Source organism: Dendrobates tinctorius, unplaced genomic scaffold, assembly GCF_039654945.1.
Source record: "Dendrobates tinctorius isolate UK_male_01 unplaced genomic scaffold, ASM3965494v1 ptg000084l, whole genome shotgun sequence".
Lineage (NCBI taxonomy): Eukaryota > Metazoa > Chordata > Amphibia > Anura > Dendrobatidae > Dendrobates > Dendrobates tinctorius.
The window spans coordinates 28284069-28308845 of NW_027361752.1; the positions used below are offsets into that span (position 1 = coordinate 28284069).

At 40.8% G+C, this 24777-nt stretch overlaps 1 protein-coding gene across 7 annotated transcripts in view; it reads left to right on the top strand.

Moving 5' to 3' along the window:
- Window positions 1-24777, top strand: part of NCAM2 (neural cell adhesion molecule 2) — a 588464-nt gene that overhangs the window by 376995 nt on the left and 186692 nt on the right. For all 7 annotated transcript variants that reach the window (XR_012233936.1, XM_073584499.1, XM_073584500.1 and 4 more), the window contains 2 exons: window positions 20965-21110; window positions 23593-23743. Coding sequence is in view for 6 of the 7 variants with exons in the window: in XM_073584499.1 (XP_073440600.1) it covers window positions 20965-21110; window positions 23593-23743 (297 nt within the window). In the remaining variant the exon portion in view is untranslated. The remainder of the gene's footprint in view (window positions 1-20964; window positions 21111-23592; window positions 23744-24777) is intronic.

Genomic DNA, 24777 nt, shown 5'->3' on the forward strand with positions numbered 1-24777 from the left:
TGTCATCTCCTGCTCAGGCGCACTGCTCTGCCCTGAAAAATGAAAACTATGTTTTACTCAGCTCTGCAACCACAATTATTCCATAATGTGGTCAGTTTAAAATGCTTAGGCCGGGATCACACACAGTGAGATACGGCCGAGTCTCGCAGGTTAAAACCAAGCTCTGGCACCGGCACTCCGGAGCGGAGTGTGCAGCCGCACAGCAAAACTTGGAGCTGCACGCTCCGTTCCGGAGTGCCGGTGCCAGAGCTTGGTTTTCACCTGCGAGACTCGGCCGTTTCTCGCTGTAGTGTGACTCCGGCCTTACACTGATGAAAAGTCCTCTTTAAAGTTTTGACTTTTATTTCATCTCTATGTAGAGTGATCAATACTTATAGGTTTAACATGGAAAAGAAAATACACATTTCTTATGCTTTATTCATATGATCTATTTATGCACAATGCATCTTATCCTGGGAGTTAAATATATGCACAGAAGTATTGCAAGAAAATAACATTTTGACGGTGATTCTTTTTTTTTTTTTTCTGAAGTGCTTTTTTGAGAAATGTACTATTGCTTCCAGCACTTATGGCACATAAAATGTCATTTTAGATAATACAATAAAAATCACTGAGGACTTCTGATTTTATAACCTTAGCGAGAGAATTGGCGGATTATTCTGTGTTACGGATGCTGTAAGGGAAGAATTACAAAAGACATTGCAGTTTGCAACAGCAAAGAAAAATCGGAAGTTTATACTGTAAATATAGTTTTATGCTGACTTCCATGTATATTTGGGATTTAATGTTGTTGAGTAGGGGATCATATATTAGTATTCCTACTGATTTCTAGCATTGCATATAGCACCTATCAGTGAATGTTCACCCGTGTGTTCCAATTAATATACTTAGCACCCTGTGGGAATTCATTTCTTATTTTTCTGGTCACAGCTTAGTTTTTCTGATACAGATCTTCATTTCCCCTGCAAAGGTGTAAAGATAAAGGGTTATAATATTTTGCTATGGAGCTGAGAACTTACAGGCAGATAGTTGCCGCTCCTGCTGGCGATTCTGTGGCTCCATCAACAGAGCAGTTTTTCCTCTTCCGGTATCATCTGTCAATGGAACATCACTGTCAGCGGCATGCTGGTTGACAGCCGGCGTCCTGCAGTAAGACAGCCTGTCTATCATCATGACACCCTGTCAACAGAGCATTGCAGAAAAGAGTAGCTGTTCTGTCAACGTGACATCGCCGGAAGCTGCAGAATCGCCGGCTGGATCTGGAGTTGACAACTACCGTAAGTGCCGGGAGGTTATTAGACCCATAGCAAAAAAATAGAAAAAGAAAGTTTTCTCCAGCAACGGACTTATGAACAAAGCTAAACGTTTATTGAATTGTCATAATAAAAGCAAGACAATGGCAACCACGGATAACTTGGAGGCAAAACTGACACGTTTCGACAGCTAAGTCTTAAGGGGGCTTTAACACATAGTGATATCGCTAGCAATATCGGTAAAGCATCACTGGTTTTGTGACGCAGCAGCGATATTGCTAGCGATATTGCTATGTGTGATACTTACCTCCGACCGGCTCCACCGCTGTCTGTCGCTGATGGCGTGAGATTGTGCAGCTCCATTTCTCATCGGGCGCTTCCTGCTGGCGCCGACAAGCGACGCGTGGACGCGGGCGGGAGGACGTCAGGATCGCCGCGTCTGAAAGGTAAGTAACGACCGCTGCTGCGTCGCTGTGAGATCTGCCTGTTTGGCAGCTCACTAGCGACCATTTAGTGATGCACCAGTGATCCTGACAAGGTCGTATCGTGGTCGGGAACGCTGGTGCATCGCTAAATGTAAAGGGGCCTTTAGTCATGACTAAGACTTAGCTGTCGAAACGCGTCAGTTTTGCCTCCAGGATATCCATGGTTGCCATTGTCTTGCTTTTATAATGGCAATACAGTAAATGTTAAGCTTTATTCATAAGCCCATTGCTGGAGAAAACTTTTTTTTCTATTTGTGACCCACGCCCTGGACCAGGGCGGCTCTGTGCGAGGATCCATTGCCAGACAAAGTGCTTCTACACATGGTGTGCCGACATCACCTCTTTTGCCTTTCCATTACCTGCTATGGCAAAAAAATAAGCAAAGTTCTGGATCACCCCTTTAAATCCCTTTAAATGATAGAATTCTGGTTGCTTGCACTCTCCACTAAAGGGAGTTTCACTCTTCACGATTTATATATATACATATATATATAGCTAAATAATAGCATTTTGCATACACACGCAATACATGCGATTTGATGCTCTGTTTTTGTATTTATGTTAATATATTTAAAACTGTATTAGCAGAGAAAACACTGGATTTTATTAAGCTCACATTCATTTTGAAGTTATACACAGGCATCTCATTCCATGTGTCTTATTAGGGCGTATCAATGTCACAGGGGATGGATTGTCCTCTCTGCAGATGTGTCCTTGCTTACCTTTCCCCTTAATGCAACAGGTATCGATATGCTTTGCATAAGATGGCAAGCTTTTAAAAAAATAAAAAGATTCTGTAATACTCTGCCGCAAGATAATATATTATATGAATCTATTTGTGGCTACTAGTGAAAACAGTATCTGCTGCTGAAATTTTATTTTGGCAGAATTTAGCCAGGAAATTGTATTTGGATCAAGTTTCTGTGATGCCATTAAAATGTGGATTATGATGCTTCATATAACAAAGTAGGATGAAAAAAATTTAAAAAAAAATGCCACTTTTCTCTTTGGCGCTCTCTTTCTCCGTGCAACTCCGTGTGTGGTGATTCTGGTTCGGTCTTTATTTACTGGCCCTCTGTCTTCTCCATGCCACAGGTCCCTTTGGGTCTTCGGCACCTCAGCTCAACACTAAGCTTTGCACCATTTTGATGTTGCAACCTGATGCACGTCACCGCCTCATGCAACATCATGAGATCGTAAAGACTATTATGCCCTAGTGGGTGCTGAAGGAGTTGAAGACCCAATGGGACCCATGGTGAGAATAAGACCAGCAGCCTGTGATTGAAGACCCGGCAAGATTTGGGGGTTCAGTTCATAGTAGGCACTGACATCAGCAGAGGTAAAGGTCTTGGTGCAAAAGCAATGTAATATTTATTTTGCTTTTCTGCACTTCAAATTAAATTGCTTTTTTTAGCACAATGGGATACAGTATAAACAGTCCTTTCTTCATGCAAGGCAAAACAAAGCAAATGAAACAGTCTCATCCATCTCGGTGCCACATGCAGTAGGAGCTCAATCAGAACACAATTGTTCACTTCCATCACAGAACCCCTGAGCTGTCTCAGCTGCTTTTTATTAGGCCAGAGCTGGAGTATGGGAGCAACCTTTCCCATCCAGGCTCTCTGGTCACTCCTAAGGCTCATACAGAATTCCCAGGATTTACATCACCAAGGCCAGCCACCTCGGTGACACATGCACTTTGTCAGCCACTTTACCTGACGACGTCTTAAAAGATATATGCACATTTCTTTTTTTATCCTAGCAGTTTTGCTAGGACGAAGGATACATATTTCCGAAACGTGCGTCGGGGCGTGTTTGTGGCACACCACTTTTGTCATTCACGGCATCCAGGTGTTTATGCCTTTTTTTAGCACTATTTCAGTACTAGTGGGTAGTTCATTAATTTAGGTCTGGACCACTTATCCTCTGCTGCATTTTTGTTTTGGCACTAATTATATGCTATCTACATGGATTTCTTATTATTAATCTATTAAATTATTTATTTGGCCATTTTTTGCTATCTAACTTGTCTGAATTATATGCCTTATATATTATACTTCATATGGTACATGTGCCACCATGACTTTAAACTATTTTATATAGGGCTATCTGGCCATGTAGTGGTGGTGCTTCATTTTATATTTTCTATATTAGTGTTTTGTGTGCCTTTATATTGTATTTTATTTTTGCACATATGTATTTTTTCTGATGTTGTTCCATTTTATTCCATTATTAATAAAGGCTATTTTAATGATGTATTTGACATTTTTATTTTATTAATTTTACTTTATTTTTATTACTGAGCCTGCCTTTACTTATCTCCCCCATTCCCAGAAGTCTTTTTCTTGTAATTATCCAGATGGTCTGCCATCTATCTTTTTCAAGGTTTGTCATATCTGTAATATATATATATATATATATAATTTTATTATTTATCTTGTTTTAGGTTATACGTCCTCTTATGTGTAAAACTGACAAATATATATAATATTATTTTCTATACGTGCTGACTGGGGGATATAAACACATGTCTATATATAGCTTTTTCTACTGTTTTGGGCTCCTTCTCATAGCATGTGCAGAAGGCCACTCTGAAATGGTAAAGCTGGGGCCATACGATGACTTTAGCAGTGACACAAGCTGTGCAGCAAATGTCTATTCCGCTGCTACATTACTGCAGAAAGAAGTTGAATGTGGTCCCATTGTGACCCCTATAATAGAGCAACCAGAAAAAGCAAGTCGAAAAAAATCCAACTGGACTTTTTGCGTCTTGCTTGTTGTGATCTAAGGCCGGGGTCACACTAACTGATGCAAAATACGGTCCGTAGTTTACATGCGTAATACGGATGAAAGGCCGGGGTCACACTGGCGAGGAATACGGCCGAGTGAGAGGCGCTAAAAGCACGCATTAGACACGGACCAATGATTCTCTATGGGGTCCCTCGCACCAGCCGTATATTTCTCATCCGTATTCTACGCTCCGTGCCAATCGCAGCATGCTGCGATTGTCAGCGTACTACGGCCGTAGTACGCCAATGCAAGTCTATGGGTGCGCAAAAAATACGGATTACACACGGACCACACATGTGACTTGCGGGAAATACGCACCAGGTGTCTTTTAGCAAAGCCGGCAATTCAGTGCGCTATACAGTAAACTCACACTGACAGGTTTAATAAAGAAACGAATGAATAGATATAGACACATAGAATACATATATATATATATATATATATGCATTCTATGTGTCTATATCTATTCTTTGGTTTCTGTTAGAAACCCTGTCATAGGGCTCCATTATATGTCCATTTTGCAAGCCTGCGAGAAAATCTCGCCATGCGGATGCCATACGGATTACATACGGATGCAGACATGCGCAAAATACGCGACTACACTTTGATTACGGATGACATACGGAGCACTGTTTAGGGGCCATTCTTCCGTATTACGCATGTAAAATACTGACCGTATTTTGCGTCGGTTAGTGTGACCCCGGCCTAATAGTGCTCCTTATGTCAGCATCCGTATGTAATCCGTATGGCATCCGTATGGCGAGATTTTCTCGCAGGCTTGCAAAATGGACATTTAACGGTTTTGAGGCCTGCTAACTATTTAAATCATTAGCCTGCACCCTATTTATTGGCTCAGGAACAGGTGGCTGCCTCCATTCTGTCCATTTGTGACCTTGCCTTGACTAGGTGTGTTGCTGTTGTATGTGCAACGTGGCAGACAGTCTGAGTTTCAACACAACTGAGCAGGTTCTTTTCAACCGGCATTTGTCACGCCGCTTTGGTCAACCATACCCAGTGATAGTGGATCCGCAGAAGAGGAGACACATGTGGGTCCATCCACTTTTGAGGCAACAACTCACAAGAGGTCATTTTCACCGCCTCTATTCTTCTCTACGGGAGCATCCGGAAAAATTCTTCCAATACTGTCGCATGAGCCTTGCAACATTTGATCTACTCTTGGAGACAGTGCGCCCTGGGATAACCTTTCAGGACACAAGGATGCGCAAAGCTATATCTGCAGAGGAGCGACTTCTACTCACATTACGGTATGTACTACACAACCACATTCTCTATGTTCATGATGTGTTGCCCAAAGTATGTATTTTTTGCTTCTTGGACTAAGTTTAATGCCCTCATCTTATTCCAGATATATTTAAACTTACAGACCAGAATGTTATGTGTAAGATGTACTGAATATCACTTAGTCATTGTGCGACCAAATATATGTGTGCTAGTAGATCTGAATTATTAACAAGTTTGGTATGTATGTACCTGGTTTTTAGTTAATTTGTGCATTCTAAAATGTTCCTTTTCTGTTGTTCTTCAGCTTCCTGTCCACTGGCCTGTCTTATGCCGCCCTCCACCATGAGTTTCTCATTGAAAGATCTACCATTTCTGGCATAGTCAGGTCGACATGTAGTGAAATGTTGTCAAGACTACATCAACTCGTCATGCCCCAGCCCAGGATGGAAGGCTGGTTGAAGATATCAAGGGACTTGGAGGAGGAATGCCAGTTTCCTAATTGTATTGGGGCCCTTGATGGCAAACATATCCGGGTGCGTAAGCCGCCAAACTCTAGCTCCCAATTCTTCAATTATTAACAATACTTTTCTGTTGTATTGTTGGCTCTGGCCGACCCTCAATACAAGTTTATAATTGTTGACATTGGGGCCTATGGAAGGACGGGAGACTCTAGAGTCTTCAATACTTCCATTATGGGTCGGCGGCTACGCACCAACCAGTTGGATCTACCACCACCACGCCAGCTAAAAGGCTCCACTCAAGAATCAGTCCCTTATGTCCTTGTGGCAGATGAGGCGTTTCAGTTAATGCGCAATGTCATGAGGCCATATCCCCGGCGCAACCTGGACCATCAGCGCAGAATTTTTAACTTGCGCCTATCAAGTGCTCGGCGACTGGTGGAGTGTTCCTTTGGCATTCTTTGTGCCAAATGGCGGGTACTCCAGTCTGCCATTCAGCTGAGTGAACAAAATGTTAATGAAGTTGTGAAAGCCTGTGTGGTTCTTCATAACTTCACCAGGATACATGATTGTTCCTCCTCTGCTGGTGTTGTGCGTGGGTCAGACAATGTGCGTAGGGCGAGACCACCTATCAACTCTCAATGTAGACCGCTCTCTGGGCTCAAAGTGCATGATATTTTCACAAATTACTTTATGTCACCTGAGGGGGAAACTTCTTGGCAAGAGCATGCTGTGTCTATGTTATAATTTTTTGGTTTATGTCTGTCTAAATATATACAGTCATATGTAAAAGTTTGGGCACCCCTTTTAATGTTAACCTTTTTTCTTTATAACAATTTTGGTTTTTGCAACAGGTATTTCAGTTTCATATATCTAATAACTGATGGACTCAGTTATATTTCTGGATTCAAATGAGGTTTATTGTACTAACAGAAAATGTGCAATCTGCATTTAAACAAAATTTGACCGGTGCAAAAGTATGGGCACCCTTATCATTTTCTTGATTTGAACACTCCTAACTACTTTTTACTGACTTCCTGAAGCACTAAATTGGTTTTGTAACCTCATTGAGCTTTGAACTTCATAGCCAGGTGTATCAAATCATGAGAAAAGGTATTTAAGGTGGCCACTTGCAAGTAGTTCTCCTATTTGATTCTCCTATGAAGAGTGGCATCATGGGCTCCTCAAAACAACTCTCAAATGATCTGAAAACAAAGATTATTCAACATAGCTTTTCAGGGGAAGGATACAAAAAGTTGTCTCAGAGATTTAACCAGTCAGTTTCCACTGTGAGGAACATAGTAAGGAAATGGAAGAACACAGGTACAGTTCTTGTTAAGCCCAGAAGTGGCAGGCCAAGAAAAATATCAGAAAGGCAGAGAAGAAGAATGGTGAGAACAGTCAAGGACAATCCACAGACCACCTCCAAAGACCTGCAGTGTCACCTTGCTGCAGATGGTGTCACTGTGCATCGGTCAACAATACAGCGCACTTTGCACAAGGAGAAGCTGTATGGGAGAGTGATGCGAAAGAAGCCGTTTCTGCAAGCACGCCACAAACAGAGTCGCCTGAGGTATGCAAAAGCACATTTGGACAAGCCAGTTACATTTTGGAAGAAGGTCCTGTGAACTGATGAAACAAAGATTGAGTTGTTTGGTCATACAAAAAGGCGTTATGCATGCGCTGTATTGTTGACCGATGCACAGTGACACCATCTGCAGCTAGATGATGCTGCAGGTCTTTGGAGGTGGTCTGTGGATTGTCCTTGACTGTTCTCACCATTCTTCTTCTCTGCCTTTCTGATATTTTTCTTGGCCTGCCACTTCTGGGCTTAACAAGAACTGTACCTGTGTTCTTCCATTTCCTTACTATGTTCCTCACAGTGGAAACTGACTGGTTAAATCTCTGAGACAACTTTTTGTATCCTTCCCCTGAAAAGCTATGTTGAATAATCTTTGTTTTCAGATCATTTGAGAGTTGTTTTGAGGAGCCCATGATGCCACTCTTCATAGGAGAATCAAATAGGAGAACTACTTGCAAGTGGCCACTTTAAATACCTTTTCTCATGATTTGATACACCTGGCTATGAAGTTTAAAGCTCAATGAGGTTACAAAACCAATTTAGTGCTTCAGGAAGTCAGTAAAAAGTAGTTAGGAGTGCTCAAATCAAGAAAATGATAAGGGTGCCCATACTTTTGCACCGGTCAAATTTTGTTTAAATGCAGATTGCGCATTTTCTGTTAGTACAATAAACCTCATTTGAATCCAGAAATATAACTGAGTCCATCAGTTATTAGATATATGAAACTGAAATACCTGTTGCAAAAACCAAAATTGTTATAAAGAAAAAAGGTTAACATTAATAGGGGTGCCCAAACTTTTACATATGACTGTATATTTAAAACCCTTATGATTCTATGACTGTTTAATTGCATTGGTAAGCGTATGTTAGTATGCTGACACCGTTTTTTTAATTGAGACAGAGACGTAAAATGTAGTAGACAAATGTTCACTTTTGCCTTTTTTTTTTTTTAAGCAGAACATATTATTGCCATATGAGAAATGTGGCAATGGGCCAAATTGGCCTTTGTGCAGATGTGAAAATTGGGTACAATAAACATTTTCGGACATATAAAACAAACAAAATACCATTAGGCAATAACAAAATGGCAATATTATAAATTTTGGTACGTCGGGGGAGGAGAAGGCGGAAGACCAGCCTATGTTTGCTGCTGGCTACTTTGCCCAACTTGGCCATCGCCCTGTGTGGGGGCATACTGTTGCCCATGATGTGGGTAGTGTACTGCCTCCTGGGATTGTGCTTGGTACTGGCCAGAGTGATACTGGAGAGGGGCCTCTTGTTGGGTCTGGTAGGCCCGTGTATCATACCCACCAACATAGCCATGTCGTCCCCAACCAGGTTGGGACCAGCCTCCAACACTGGGTGGGAACAAGTGGCAATATTGGTGAGGTTGGTTAGAGCCAGACATATGTGGCTGCTGTTGGAAAGGTTGGGTAGGGGGAGGAAGGGGGTGAGGTGTAGGCCAACGTATTTGAGGATCCTCAGAGCCTCCTTGAGCAAGCATGTGTGTGGGGTGTCTAAGGCGCATTAGATTTCTGGGTGAAAGCTGCCACCTCTCCAGATATTCAAATAACTCATATGGGGTATTGGGGTGTGTACTGGCATCAAGCAGGATCTGAAAACATCCTCGATTACGGAGCCTCACCTCATGGGAAAGGGCACGAAGATAAAGGGCCAGGCTGCGTGAATATGCCTCCTCGCCATCATCATTATTGACTCTAGCCAGATAGTTCAGTACCCCTGTGTCCACATTGGTACGGGTATCTTGGGCAGGGATATGGCGCCTTCTTCTTCCTCGCCGGGATGGTCCAGCAGGCTTTGGGGAGCCCCGGATCTGGCCAGTTGGGCTGCTGCTCATGTTGCCCTGCTCCTCCTGTATGGCTGATGGTGCAGCAGCAGACAGTTCTGCTTGTGGATGTGGTCCTGGTGGTGGGGTTTGAGATGCAGGCACTGGGTTTTCCTGAGAGGAATCTTCACCCATGCTTCTTGGAGGGGGAGAAGATGGGCCAGCCACCTCTTCCCCTACAGACCCAGGATCTATGATGGGCTCAGTATCTGAGCCAGTTCCTCTCTCCGTAAGGTTGGACTGAGTTCTGTTATGAAATAGAACAGAGCCAAAAGTAAATCAATTTTTTTGGCCCTGTAAAGTATCTGAGTAATGTGGTGTGAGGTATCTACTTACGGTCTCAGATCCAGAATAGGAGCGAGGAAGGAGAGGCGGTCATAATAGATGTATTTCCTCTTTATGTGGCCCGCATCACCACTCCTGGACCGCTGCTGACGTTCCCGTCTGTATTGGTCGCAGATGCTTCGCCAGCGTCTCATCACATCTTCCACTGCAATGTGACAGGAAATATTCTCAATTTCACATATTTGATAGGTCAAATTTGCTACCAGTAGCCTAGGCATGTGGTCTTCTGGGGTGTACTTTCTACCCAGGGTGGCATATATAATTGGGGCATCCAGGCCAGATACACAGGGGCACAATAGTTCATGTATCAAGTAACTACACTTAATAACTTGGTTGGCTAGGAGGATGAGGAGCTTGTGGACTGGGCCAAATTATGGCAGTGTAAAACCATGGGTCACATCAAAATCTACCCACCTCATGAGGCAAAAAGTACAAGCACAGGAAGGGGGTGGCTGATTCTAAATGCATTTTTTGAAGTGAGGTAATTTTAAGCAGTTTTTGGGTTGTATTCACTCAGTTGCTGCTGCTCCTCACGTAGCCGATCACCAAAATCGTGGAACATCTTGCGACATATGCGCCTCCATGACGCCTCCTTTCTTGCCTGGTTGGCATAATGGGCATCACGTTGGTCCCAGATTTCTGGCTGCTCCTGCACTAAGACAATCAGCATCTCCACATTGAGAAAATATGGCGCCATGACGCTGCAAGACTCCGTGGAGGCGTACTTCCTGGATGTCTGGAGCGCTTTTTGAGCTCATTTGCATGTCTAAGCTTCCTGATGATGGATTGGCCCATTCTCTGTCACCAGCCAAAAGACCTGCGTATTTCTCGCAAGTCACACGTGTGGTCCGTGTGTAATCCGTTTTTTTTTGCGCACCCATAGACTTACACGGACCGTAGAATACGGGTGAGAATTATACGGCTGTTGGGAGCAAACCCATAGAGAAACATTTGTCCGTGTGTAATGCGTGCTTTTAACGCCTCTCACTCGTCCGTATTCCTCTCTAGTGTGACCCCGGCCTAAGAGTGATAATTTGTCTCAATTCCCTTGCATTGTGTGCCAATGTAATAGCAGCATCATAGGCTGTAGTCACACTACAGTATAACATGGCTGAGTGCTATGTGATAAAACATCGCCTAGCCCTCGGTCCAGTGTTATCCTATGGGGCAGCTCAGATCTGCAATTATTTTCTCATGCCGATTTGGCATCGCAGTGTGTTGTGATTGATAGCGAGACTTGGCTCACTTGCACTTGTAGGGAAGGTGACCTGACGGACGGACTGACTGGTCAGGTTTCAAAGGGGTTTGCACTTGTCAGGCAGGATGTCAGTTATGACAGAAGGGAAAACAGCTAGGAAAGTGTAGGTGACGTGCAGTACCTGGAATTGCCATTAGAGGGCAGGGAGGAGTGTGAGCATAGGACTTGACATCAGCTTAGGGCTAAGAAACCGTTGGTCATGGGGGGCGGAGTTACAGGGTAGCGGGAAAGCTATAAATTTGACAGGAGGGTTCCAGAAGATTCCAGTCCCCAGGGGGAGCTCAAGTGACGAGGAGACTGTGACAGTTGGTGCACTGTGAGGAGAACCCAACCAGGGGGACTGAGGAGAGAGAAAGTCAGGGGGGTGGTCCTGACACGAAGAACCGTAGTATAGATGAGGCTCCGGGTGGAGGATACCGTTTAAGGAACGACGTTTGATCAGTAAAATTACCGTTGGTGTACAGGCCTAAGGCAGCCACGGTGACGGAGCTACCAGAGCGTCACTAAGTGTAAAGGGACGGTGCGTAAATATACGTCCCTGGTGAAAAGTATGGTATGTTGATGTATTCTGCAACCAGAGAACCTTGAAGAGGAACTTGGTGTGCTGTGAGACCGTCAGGTGGACGGCAAGAGAATAAACTTGGACCTGTTGCACCCGAAACTTGCCTCCATCTTTTGTCTGTACGTCACGGCGCGGTACACAGAGGGACCACCCCCCAGCCCGGTCCAGCTCGACCCTACACACTCATACAAGCCTTTGAGTGCGAGTGAAACATCACACTGCACTCGGTTATCACCCGAGTGCAGTGGGATTTACTCCGACGCCAGCAGCAGAGGAGGTGGAGAAATTATTTTCTCCATCTCCTCCACAGCTGTGCTCCAATTCTGTCATGCTAGAGAATTGGAGCACAGTAGCATGACGCTCAGCTCCCGCTCGCAGCAGAGCAGGAACCAAGGGTCCTTAGCATATAACATCCAAAACTATATGCTGGTGTGACTCCAGCCTTAGACACAACCTACCTGGCAGCCAAAGGCCATGTTCACACAGTCAGTGTTTGGTCAGTATTTTTACATCAGTATTTGTAAGCCAAACCCAGGAATGGGTGAAAGATGCAGAAGTGGTGACGTGTTTCCATTTTACCTTTCATTTGATTGCTCTATTCCTGATATTGTCTTACGAATACTGACATGAAATACTGACCAAATGCTGAGCTGGTGAACATGGCATTGGGTCCTCTTTATACATCCATATAATGCCAATATTGGAAAAAAAAGTGCCGGTGTTAGGCTGGTTTCACACTTGCGTTTCTTTGCGCTGCGTTTTTGCGCATACATACGCATGCGTTTTTTTCCTATACTTAACATGGGTGCGTATAGTCATGCGTTTGTATGCGCAAGCGTTTATTTGTAGTGTGCACCCGGGCGCACAAAATGCATCCTGTTGCATTTTTTGTGTGTCCGAGCTGTCTCAAAAAAACGCATGTGCACGCAATGCGCACAAAATTCACCCAAAAACACATTATAGAAAACGCATGATGCGTTTTTTATGCGCGTTTGCACTGCGCACACAGTGCAGCGCAAAAAGACGCAAGTGTGAAAGTAGCCTTATCAGTATTTTTGATGAGTGTAGCATGAGTGTATCATAAGTGTATCATCAGTGTGACATCAGTGTGCCATGAATTTGCCATCAGATTGCCATCAGTGTATCATCAGTGTGTGATCAGTGTGCCATCAGTATGTCATCAGTGTGTCCTCAGTGTGCCATCAGTAAGTCATTGGTGTGCCATCAATGTGTCATCAGTGTGTCATCAGTGTGTCATCAGTGTTTTATTAGTTTGTCATCAGTGTGCCATCAGTGTGTCATCCATTTGCCATCCATGTGTCTTCAGTGTGCCATCAGTGTGTCATCAGTATGCCATCAGTGTGTCATCAGTATGCCATCAGTGTGCCATTAGTGTGTCATGAGTGTGCCATCAGTGTGTCATCAGTGTGCCATCAGTGTGCCATTAGTGTGTTATCAGTGTCCCATCAGTGTGTCATCAGTATGCCATCAGTGTGTCATCAAAGTGCCATCAGTGTGTCTTCCGTGTGCCATCAGTGTGTCATCCATGTGTCATCATTGTGTCATCAGTGTGCCATCAGTGAGTTATCAATGTGCCATCAGTGTGTCATCAGTGTGCCATTGTAAAATAATGCAAATCCTGTAAAATACTCAGGACTAGTTACCAGATAAAAATATAGTGGTTTATTTGGATTCTTCCATCAAAGAAAGGTTATTACAGAAAAACAGGTGAATAAAAATAAGTGAAAGAGATATTGTCCATTGTTCATACTCTGAAATCTCACATGGCAAAAGCAACATGTATTCTTCTTTCTCTCCGGGAACTCACATGGCAAATGGCGTCTGTCTCTCAGTTCGGCTTCTTCGTAATAAAGTAACATACCAGCTGTTGAGTTATGTCATCTTGCGTCTGTGTCTCATGATGGCGAGGGAAGAAGAAGAGCGACCTCTACAGTTAGCCATGAATTATATACGTCTCCTAAAGCACGTGGTCTCTACATATATGGAGCTGTCTTTCTACCATGAGCCAAGCTTAAAAATAGCCTATGTCATGTAAGCTAAAGCATTCTACAGAACTGAGTCTTATAAGAAATTAACGGATTATTAATATTTAACAATTCCCCCTTTTGAGGGAGACAGACATTAATTGGAACCCTCAAATATAACGATCTTTTTTCTTCTTTTCTTCTTCTTTGACAAAATAATTTAATATCAATAATAATAATAATAATAATAATAATATTAGATTACCGTTATAAGTACTCAATGACATAATTGATGTGAATTCATGTTATGGTAAGCCGTGAACAATATTCATATATAATATGTATAATTATACTTCCCTAAGTCTAAATTGAAGCATCTCAGGTCCAGTCATCATCATCTGATGTCATCTGGTCTTCATTTTGATGTCTTCTGTCTTCTTCTTGGTTCTTTTAAAAATGCAGTTTTCTTATAGCATATAGATGTTGTAAGAATTGTGTGGTGTATCAAATCAAAGTCCATAAATTCAAATGTTGATAAGAAACAAAGTCTATAGATGAAATGCAGCTTTAATATCTGTGCAGTGTCATCTTTAAAAACCTGGGCTTACATTGGCTCGCCTTGGATATTCTGGAATCCTCCATCGGCACTGGTCTTTGAACAGGTGTGACGTCTTTGGTCAGCAAAGCAAGGGTTAAAATGACTCTTCCTTGCTAAACATAGCACCATAACCAGTCCTTGTCCTAATGCACAGGACATATGTCAGGGTTGTAGCCTCCCGACAATTACCTTATTGTTCACCAGCCTTACATCGAAGCTTTACAGGTGATTGAAAACCTCTGGAACTTGATAAGAACGTGATAACACAGTTCACATCAGCATCATAGGATCATCGTCCTCTGGTTGTCAGGTTAGACACTTTAATCGTGACTGTCAGTGGTGGATACTGCACTTGTGACTGTCAGTGGTGGATACTGCACTTGTGACTGTCAGTGGTGGATACTGCACTTGTAATTAACACAGTTCATTTCTCAGAAGTCATAGCTTTGTTACCTTCTGGGACTTCTGGATCGCGGCATTCTTCTTCTTGCAACTGATAAGAATCAATGAAGTTTAGAAATGTGATAAGTCTTTATTAACATAATTTCAGTATCTTGCTTGAAGTCTTCATTCCCTATTCTATACCAAATCTGGTAATTTCCCTATCCCATAATATCACAGCGTACCATAGCAATCAGTAATATCCATATAATTATTATCAGAATTTGTACCATATATGGATTTCAATATTTGAAATAATAAACGATAATACATTATTATCCGCATTTTTCATGTGATAGAACATTTTTTTATGTCATAGGTGTAATTATCTTTTTCAACCCATAGGTGTCACTGTGTTTTATGTAACCAGTGTTATCATCTTTATTAATAAGGAATATATTCATTATACTAATAATATGTAGGAATGTATAGCCATGAACCAAAATAAGAATATATGAGTGAGCGAATGAATGAATAAAAGAATTGTTGCATATAACTCAGAAGTGAAACATTTTCCTTAGTAAAAGAACCATATAATTGCTATATTTAATGAAGCAATATTCTCAGTAGATATTACTTTACTAAATATTGGTGAAAGAATTAAAAATAATGAAAAATAAGAATAAAAATAAAAATAAGAATAAGGCCTTTATGTTGATGCAGAGTAGTTATGTCTTCAGTAACATATACCCTTAATATTTCCATGATCTGGATTATTTCATAATTGTCATAAACTTGTGTTACCAAAATATTCAAATTATGCAACTTTGCATGTAATTCCTCTTAGTGTAAAGAAATGACTCTTTATAATACTTGTTATTATACCCAATACTTATACCATTGTATCTTATTAATATTTTTTTCCTATTAAAATGTGTGAAGAAGAGGTATTAATCAAATGTGATGATGTAGTCAGGATAAAAAACATATTTTCCCCCTTAATACCAAAAAATATTGTTCTATGAAATAATTAATTTATCAAAACCAAAATTAAAAATAATTAATGTATAAATTATGTGAATTTATACTTGCTTATACCATTATTTGTCTGAAGATGTGTAACCATCAAAATTAATTTGAATATCATAAAATTATCCTTTGGAAAAATTAATTTAAATGTAGTTTAAGATTAACACACTTGGACAGAGAAGGAAGGTCCACTATTCCCAGATGCAGCTGGTGAATACCAGGCTCTGTGCTGGTGCCTGTTTAAAAGAGCTAAAGCTGATAAGGAAAGAATAGATTTTCTTCCTAAACTATTTTCTATTTTGTTGTGCGATTGCACTTATCCACAATTAACTAAATCAAGAAATAATAATTACTATAGAAATATAGAAATATATGTTGTATAGATAATATTTCATTATATATCCTAATATTCTAATAATTTAACTGATCTGCATATTTCTCCTAAAGATAAAAGCTTTTGGGTTTTTTTTTTTTTTTCTCTTATAGAATCCTGAGGCCTCATACAAACGTATCACATCACTCGCTCAGCAGCTGCTCATACACTCAGTCACTGTCACTCAGACTGTGTCACATATTAACTTTAAACCAAATACCTCACATATGAAGGTGTGATGAATACACGTATTTTAACCCAAATTATCCTAATTATCAATGCATTGTAAACTATTTCAATTTAGTCTCTTAATATTTCTTTGAATATTCCCCAAATACACATGACATAAATATATATATAGCTATACTTGACATTTAGGCCTGGAAAAAAAATTCCATTGCTTTGCAAAAGTTGAGACCCCCTTTAAAATTCTTTTCCTAAGGAACAGGGACATAGTATACTGGTATACTTGTATTATTAGAACAAGGTTTAAATTCCCCTGCTGTGGTTGTCATTCAAACCATGCAGTAAAGCACACACCCAGAACATTTTAAAAAGCAATTAGTTATTTCCTTTTAAGGGTTAGATATATAAAATCATGCAATATTGCAACTTCCTGTGTAAATAAAGGCATAAATCCTTGGAAGAGAATTTTTCTCGATTAAGTCCTGCTTTGAAATGAAAATTCTAAGGAAACATAAAAAATAAGGTTAATATCATATTCATATTCTAAATATTATTACTGATGTAGATTTTAATTTTCATTAAAAAATACAGTTCTACTATTTCTACTTCTACAAACACTCTATATATATACTGTATGACTATGTATATATCCACAAACCATAAAACTACAGGATTATACTCTATAACTCACTAATTGTATAACACTGTTACACAATATATATTACTTTTTTCCTAGCCAATTCCTACACCCATACTTATTTCTCTGCAAAAAATATCCTGAAAGGTTCTTGCCATTTTAAAGCTGATAGATTCTTGGAGCAGAGTATTCAGTTTACAGGCCATGATGTCACTCACCACCTGTTTCTGTCTGTCAAATTCAGCCATCTTAGTTACAGAAAGAAAATCAGAACTCATCATTTTTCTTAATTCAATTTTTGTCTTTTCGGTGTTCTTTTGCATCATTCCATATGGCTTATAACAAACATGTGATTTTCTTTTTCTTTCTTCGTAGATTTGATTTTGGGGAAAACTCATTTTAGAAGGCTTTGCTAATACCGGCTTCTGATAAGATTTTACTCTGCCTGTCTTCACAAAATTAGCACAATTTACTTTCCTTTCACGATTCTCGTGTTTTCTGGCAAAATCAAGGGATTGCGCACATTCAAACAAAGAATCTTTTTGTGACGCAATAACACGAGATGCAGGATTTAGAAACCAAAATTTGCTTACAAAACTCCTTATGAGGGACGGTGTTTTGACATTCTCACTCAGCATTTTGTACAAACGTTCATATATGGACATGAACGTAAAAATACATTCCTTCCGACCAATTCTTAATTTTTGAAGAATATCAATATCTGGATGATTTTCATTTGATGAACAAAAAATGAGAATTTTTAATCTGTCTTTATCAGTTAAATTCTCATGTGTTTCACCAGATAACTTTAAAGACAATCTCCTAGCAAAATTTACAGGGATCCACATTTTGAACAACTGATTCTTCTCCTCGTTAGATAAATCAAATTTTTCAGAACAACTTTCATAAATCTCAGAGTTTCTACAAACATCTATTTTGTTGTCATAAGCAGGAATTATTTGGCATATTTTTATCAAATTCTTCCTCACGCTACTTCGGATTTGGGCCTGTGAGTCTTCTATTTTTAGTGGTACGTCTTTCCCTTGTACGTCCTCTACGTCAGTTCTGAAGTCTCCTCCTACTTCTCCATCTTGTTCCACGTCTGCAAGGTCACCTTCAATGGCCGCTACAGACACTTGATTACAGTCAATCTCCCTAACTTTACAGCCAATCTCGAGAACATCACAACAATCATTTTTGGATTTCTCTGACACAGATCTATGAAATATATCTACCATCTGTAGAATATTTTTTAATCTCTCTCTTTCTCTATTGAAAAACTTAGAATCTAACCTCTGATTCTCGAGTTCACACTCGGCATATAAACTTAACCATAAAACTTCTGAATTAGAATTGTCTACAGACTTAAATTTCAATTTACTCTGCTTAGCAAGACAATTAATGACATCCATTTTATCTTACCTTGAAATGTCTCAGCTCCTTTGATGGACAACGCTGGGTTCCTGTCTTTACACGTCTGGCTTACGTCTGGTACTTTTGGCACTTGTAGTACTTCTCAATCTATCTGGCAATTCTTACTTCTAGGTTCTATGTGATTCTTGTAAGTAGTGGAATTCCCGATAACTTGCACATATGATTTGACGTTAGCAAAGTCCAATCCCCCGTGTGGGCAAGTTGAGGGAAATCCGCAAAAAAGTACAAAAATTCAGATCTGGCTGGCTCTCCAATGTAAAATAATGCAAATCCTGTAAAATACTCAGGACTAGTTACCAGATAAAAATATAGTGGTTTATTTGGATTCTTCCATCAAAGAAAGGTTATTACAGAAAAACAGGTGAATAAAAATAAGTGAAAGAGATATTGTCCATTGTTCATACTCTGAAATCTCACATGGCAAAAGCAACATGTATTCTTCTTTCTCTCCGGGAACTCACATGGCAAATGGCGTCTGTCTCTCAGTTCGGCTTCTTCGTAATAAAGTAACATACCAGCTGTTGAGTTATGTCATCTTGCGTCTGTGTCTCATGATGGCGAGGGAAGAAGAAGAGCGACCTCTACAGTTTGCCATGAATTATATACGTCTCCTAAAGCACGTGGTCTCTACATATATGGAGCTGTCTTTCTACCATGAGCCAAGCTTAAAAATAGCCTATGTCATGTAAGCTAAAGCATTCTACAGAACTGAGTCTTATAAGAAATTAACGGATTATTAATATTTAACAGCCATCAATGTGTCATCAGTGTGTCATCAGTGTGCCGTCAGTGTGCCAACAGTGTGTCATCAGTGTGTCATCAATGTTTCATCAGTGTGCCATCAGTGTGTCATCAATGTGTCATCATCAGTGTGTCATAAGTGTTTTATCAGTTTGTCATCAGTGTGCCATCAGTGTGTCATCCATTTGCCATCCATGTGTCATCAGTGTGCCATCAGTATGCCATCAGTGTGCCATTAGTGTGTCATCAGTGTGCCATCAGTGTGTCATCTGTGTGTCATCAATCTGTCATCAGTGTGTCATCAGTGTGCCATTAGTGTGTCATCAGTGTCCCATCAGTGTGTCATCAGTATGCCATCAGTGTGTCATCAATGTGTCATCAGTGTGTCATCAATGTGCCATCAGTGTGTCTTCCGTGTGCCATCAGTGTGTCATCCATGTGTCATCATTGTGTCATCAGTGTGCCATCAGTGTACCATCAGTGTGTTATCAATGTGTCATCAGTGTGTCATCAGTGTGCCATCAGTGTGTTATCAATATGTCATCAGTGTGTCATCAGTGTGTCTTCCGTGTGCCATCAGTGTGTCATCCATGTGTCATCAATGTGTCATCAGTGTATTATCAGTGTGCCATCAATGTGTCATCAGTGTGCCATCAGTGTGTCATCAGTGTGTAATCAGTGTGTCTTCCGTGTGCCATCAGTGTGTCTTCCGTGTGCCATCAGTGTGTCATCCGTGTGTCATCATTGTGTCATCAGTGTACCATCAGTGTGTTGTCAGTGTGCCATCAGTGAGTCATTAGTGTGCCATCAGTGTGCCATCAGTGTGTCAGTCTATCATCAGTGTGTCATCAGTGTGCATCCATGTGTCATCAGTGTGCCATCAGTGTGTTATCAGTGTGCCATCAGTGTGCCATTAGTGTGTCGTCAGTGAGTCAGTGTGCCATCAGTGTGTCATCAGTGTTCCATCAGTATGCCACCATTGTGCCATCAGTGTGTCATCAATATGCAATCAGTGTGTCATCAGTGTGTCATCAGTGTGCCATTAATGTGTCATCAGTGTGTCATCAGTGTTTTTCCGCTATAGCAAAAGAAAATTAAATTACAAAGCTTCTGCTATACTTTTAATGTTAAACATATATAGCTCATGGATGCCATATGTGTGCTGTACATGATTTACACAGACCGATAGATTTGTATTGGCCCTTGTTATCCATGCTGCTGGTAAAAAAAAACCTACATGTCTCCTCATGGTTTACATGGACAAATGGTCCAGGAAAAACACGGATTTGTGCACAGCAGCATAGGTTATAATGAGCATGTGTGATCTGTGAAATGAACAGGTGCCAACACGGACATGGTAAGGGGGTCTTATGGAAAAGAGGGGAAATAGTTCAGAAACAGTAGCCCCTCCAAATACGGCTTCTTGCCGTTGTTTGTGCTGCCTCCATGGTAGTTATGCCCATGGCTATCACAATAGCTAGCCAGAGATTTTACTTTTATATCATCAGTGCTGTTGGAGACATAAAATATACATGTTTCTTCAGACAGTTTTATTACATCTGGTACATAGAACCCAGATAAAGGAACATTAATATCCATTCGGTGACCCGGATTCGGCAGTATGATAGCAACACAGCAAAGGCATTTACTGTTATTTTCGCTAGTAGATGAAGCAAGCCTCGACAATATGGAAAACATTCCACCCACAGGCCATGAGTCTTGTTGCTAAGTTACTCTATTAAATAATTTAAGCAGTAATTTAACTAATTTTCTTAACAGTGCAGCCTCATATTATACAGTTACAAAACGAGACTACGGTTGAAAATGGTCATGTAACCCTGACATGTGAAGCAGAGGGAGAGCCCGTACCGGAGATTGCATGGAAGAGAGCAAGTGATGGAAAGACTTTCACTGATGGAGATAAGGTGAGGGTTTCTTCATGTTTTGTTGATGTCCATTAGGTCACATAGGTTCTAATGAGCCAATCATGTTTCAAAGTAAAAGCAAAAATATCCATTAATTTCTGGAAACTACAAGCCAGTATACCATGTAGAGCAGAAAGCCCTTCTTCCCAGGTGGAGACCAACAATCCTGGGCTGAAGACAGAACCCACTTCTCATAGGAGAAGGGGCATTGAAGTTCTTCTTCTAAGCTAGTTAAAATAGTTGTCTCACTAAGAAAACTATTTTTTTGGAATGAAACCAAGTGGCCAATGATCTGATCACTGCAGGTCTTGCTTCTTCTTTTCCAGGTAGAAGGTGCTATAGGAAAAATATAGCATTACATGGAAGCCATTGAAGTAACTGGGCAGTAATTTAATGCATTAGCCTGACAGGTCTACCAAAAGGACTATCCCTTCAATGGGGGAACTTCCTTTATGACATCCATATGCCCCAGTAGGGTACCTGCAGGGTTGGACTGGCCCACCAGAGGACCGGTGATTCCTCCGGTGGGCCCTAGGTTCTTCTTCAGGATGAATCATAGTGCAAACCTTGACGTTGTTATGGGGCTCTTGAGTGGGGGAGAAAGGTGGGTCCTCAGAATCAAATCCTCTGGTGGGCCTAATGTCCTTCAGTCTGACACTGGGTACATGGATTGGAGTCTTTTTCTTAAGAACACCCATGGGGATCAGGAAAAAGTTCACCGTGACTCTATCCATTAAATCTTGAGTCAATCTGTCACCATTATTGTGGAGACCTGGGCATGTTTTTTAATGATATCACTAAAAGCCCAAACTTATTTTGGGTGTGACTTTTTAAGCAGCAATTTTAGAATAAGTCATCAATATCCAACACCCATCACCCCCTACTGATCATCTACAACGAGCTCCCAAGATCACTGGAAGTACACAGTGTGTAGAGGTGGAACATCACAGCTCCATACACTAGTGACCACTCTTGGATAATGTATCTCATCTACCATATTCATCAATAGGAAGTGATCAGCCAAAAATGACCACTGCACAATGTACCAAATGTAAATATGGTGGTGTTCCGGGTCTGTACCTTGTGTACTACCGAAGGTCTCTGACCCTTGTAACGGCTGATCAGTGCAGTTCATCAATATTATAATCCTGGATGACACCATTACGTCTGGTACCAATTTCTACCATTCCTAAGCCATTCATTTATTCTTTGCCGATATCCTCTCAATAAAAGAGTAACACCTGCAACTTCCAGAGTTTTGTTGTAATCATTGACTATGGACGCTTGCTGGGAGCCTCATAAATTATGGATGCTCTTGTTTATATTTATGAACTTGAAATATTTCTCGCCTGCAAGAATGAGATTTTTTCTTTTCCCTTTCCTTATTCGCGTCTGTTATTTTATTCTAAAAAAAAAATGCAAACATGTAGAGATAGATGGATATATTATAACACACTTGGGGGGAAAAAAAATCTTATTTCTTGACAATTATTATATGCTAGAGTTCTGGACCATGCCAATATACATGCCCTTCTAGCGATTTCATTTCACATGAACTATGATTGTTGATTCGCTTAGAATGAGAACAGCCATCAGTCAGACTCCATTCTTATCAAAGGTGTATAATAAGCCATTCCTAAAATCAGATTTGCAGAATATATTTTCACTTTCCATAAAGCACATTTCTACGAACCGCGAGGAGCTTTTTTCTTAAAAAGTAATAATTACGCTTCATTAAAAATCATGCCCCGTTCTGACGAGCCCTTCTCTAAATACTGACTAGCTTGAGATCAACTGATCAGCAGCAATCCCATCTTACAGTTCTCCTGCAGTGGCCACAGCAGGAGAAAGGTGGTATTACATGGTGCCCATTCAAATAAGTCCTCCACAGCAGTAGTTGCCTCTTGCATCAACTCTCTGTTTTTTCATCAGCGAGAGGGGTATTAAAAATGAATATCTATCTACTGTATATGAATTTACAAATTTTATTAAAAAGTGGGTATTCTTTTAAAGGCGACCAGTTTTATGTTTTACTTTGAAAAATGGCGGAAGACAAATTCTTCTTTTCTATGGCTAGTCTCGGCTGGATGCTGCATTGATTGAAAGCGTTGAGGTAGTCTGCAAAACTGTAGGAAGTAGGGATTTTTCAGACAGTTTGGTCCCACCCATGGTGTTTGGGATGAGCAAGGCCTGGTCAGACTGCTCTATGAAGAGAGATCTGTAGGAGAGTAGTGAAAAACAGACTCATCTTTTCCAGAATCACACTGACATTGCTCCATAACTCGGTAATCTAATGCCAAACCTCGTTATTAATAATGTATTTTAATAAGGTACCACTCAATCCTTGGTGCCTACAATTCTGGTAGTATCACTAAAGCCCCGTGTGATACTTTCCTGTTTCGGGTTCTGTTATACATGTATGTGCTTTGCAGTATCATGGAATCATGTTGGACATCTTTTCTTCTTCATATACCATGAACAGAGCCAAGATGACCGCATAGAAAGTGTAGGACATCATGGGAAGTCCTCTCTGCACATTAGAAATGTGATGTTATCGGATGCAGGAAGATATGACTGTGAAGCAGCAAGCAGAATTGGCGGCCATCAAAAGAGCATGTATCTGAATGTTGAATGTAAGTCACTTTCTGTGTAGTATGTCATGAGGGTCATGACAAAATGTACTGTACCCGATCTGATTTATGGGGCTCAAAATCATCTTGTCCTTGTCTTCAATTTTAGCAGGGAAAGGAAAAAATAATAATATAAATTTAAAATAAACCTGTCGCTATTTTTATGCTGTTTCATCTGGAAGAAGGATGATGAAGGCGCAGAGACCCTGATTCAAGCATTGTATCATTTATTGAGCTGCTTGCTGCAGTTTTGAAAGCATCAATTTTTCATCTGCTGCGGATCTAGCAGTTGTTTGAATGCTAAGCCATGTATAACCCCGCCCACAAAATTGATTTACTGCTTTCTATGCATAGGCAGAAAGCTGCCATTCAATGGTTGGGGGCGGGACATAATTTATGAATATAATGAACTACAGGGCAGCAGGTTTACTGGTCTTTTAGTCATAATATGTTGCTGGTAAAATGGTGATTTTATCAAAACTACAGCAAACGGCCTAGTAAGTGACACAAAGCTGGAAATAGGTCTCTACATCATGATGCTCTCAGATTAGGTAGAAAAAAACCTGGTGACAGATGTATTTTAACTGTAACATTAAGTTGTTAAAGGGTTATTCCCATCTTGTACATTTATGACATATCCACGGGATGTGTCATAAATAAATAGCAAATGAGGCCCCGCTAATGTGATCCACATCTATCTCGACACATCAGTGTTATGAAACTCAAAATGTCACCCCCTGTACACAGAGCCCCATCCTGCCCTATATCTCTCCTTTTACCTTTACTTTACAAAACCCCATCCTGCAGCATATATCTTCTGCTAGACCCCTGTATACGGCCGATCCTGCAGTATGACTCTCCTTTTAGCATCTCTATATACAGTCTCATCCCTATACTGCAGCACATTGTTCCTCTTAAAGGGAACTTGTCACAAGGTTTTTCTCATGTACATTAGGGCCAGCACATGCAAGCCCTATCTGACAGCATTCGAGAATGCTGCCTATGTGTCTCCAATGTGCTCCCTGTAAAACGAAAGA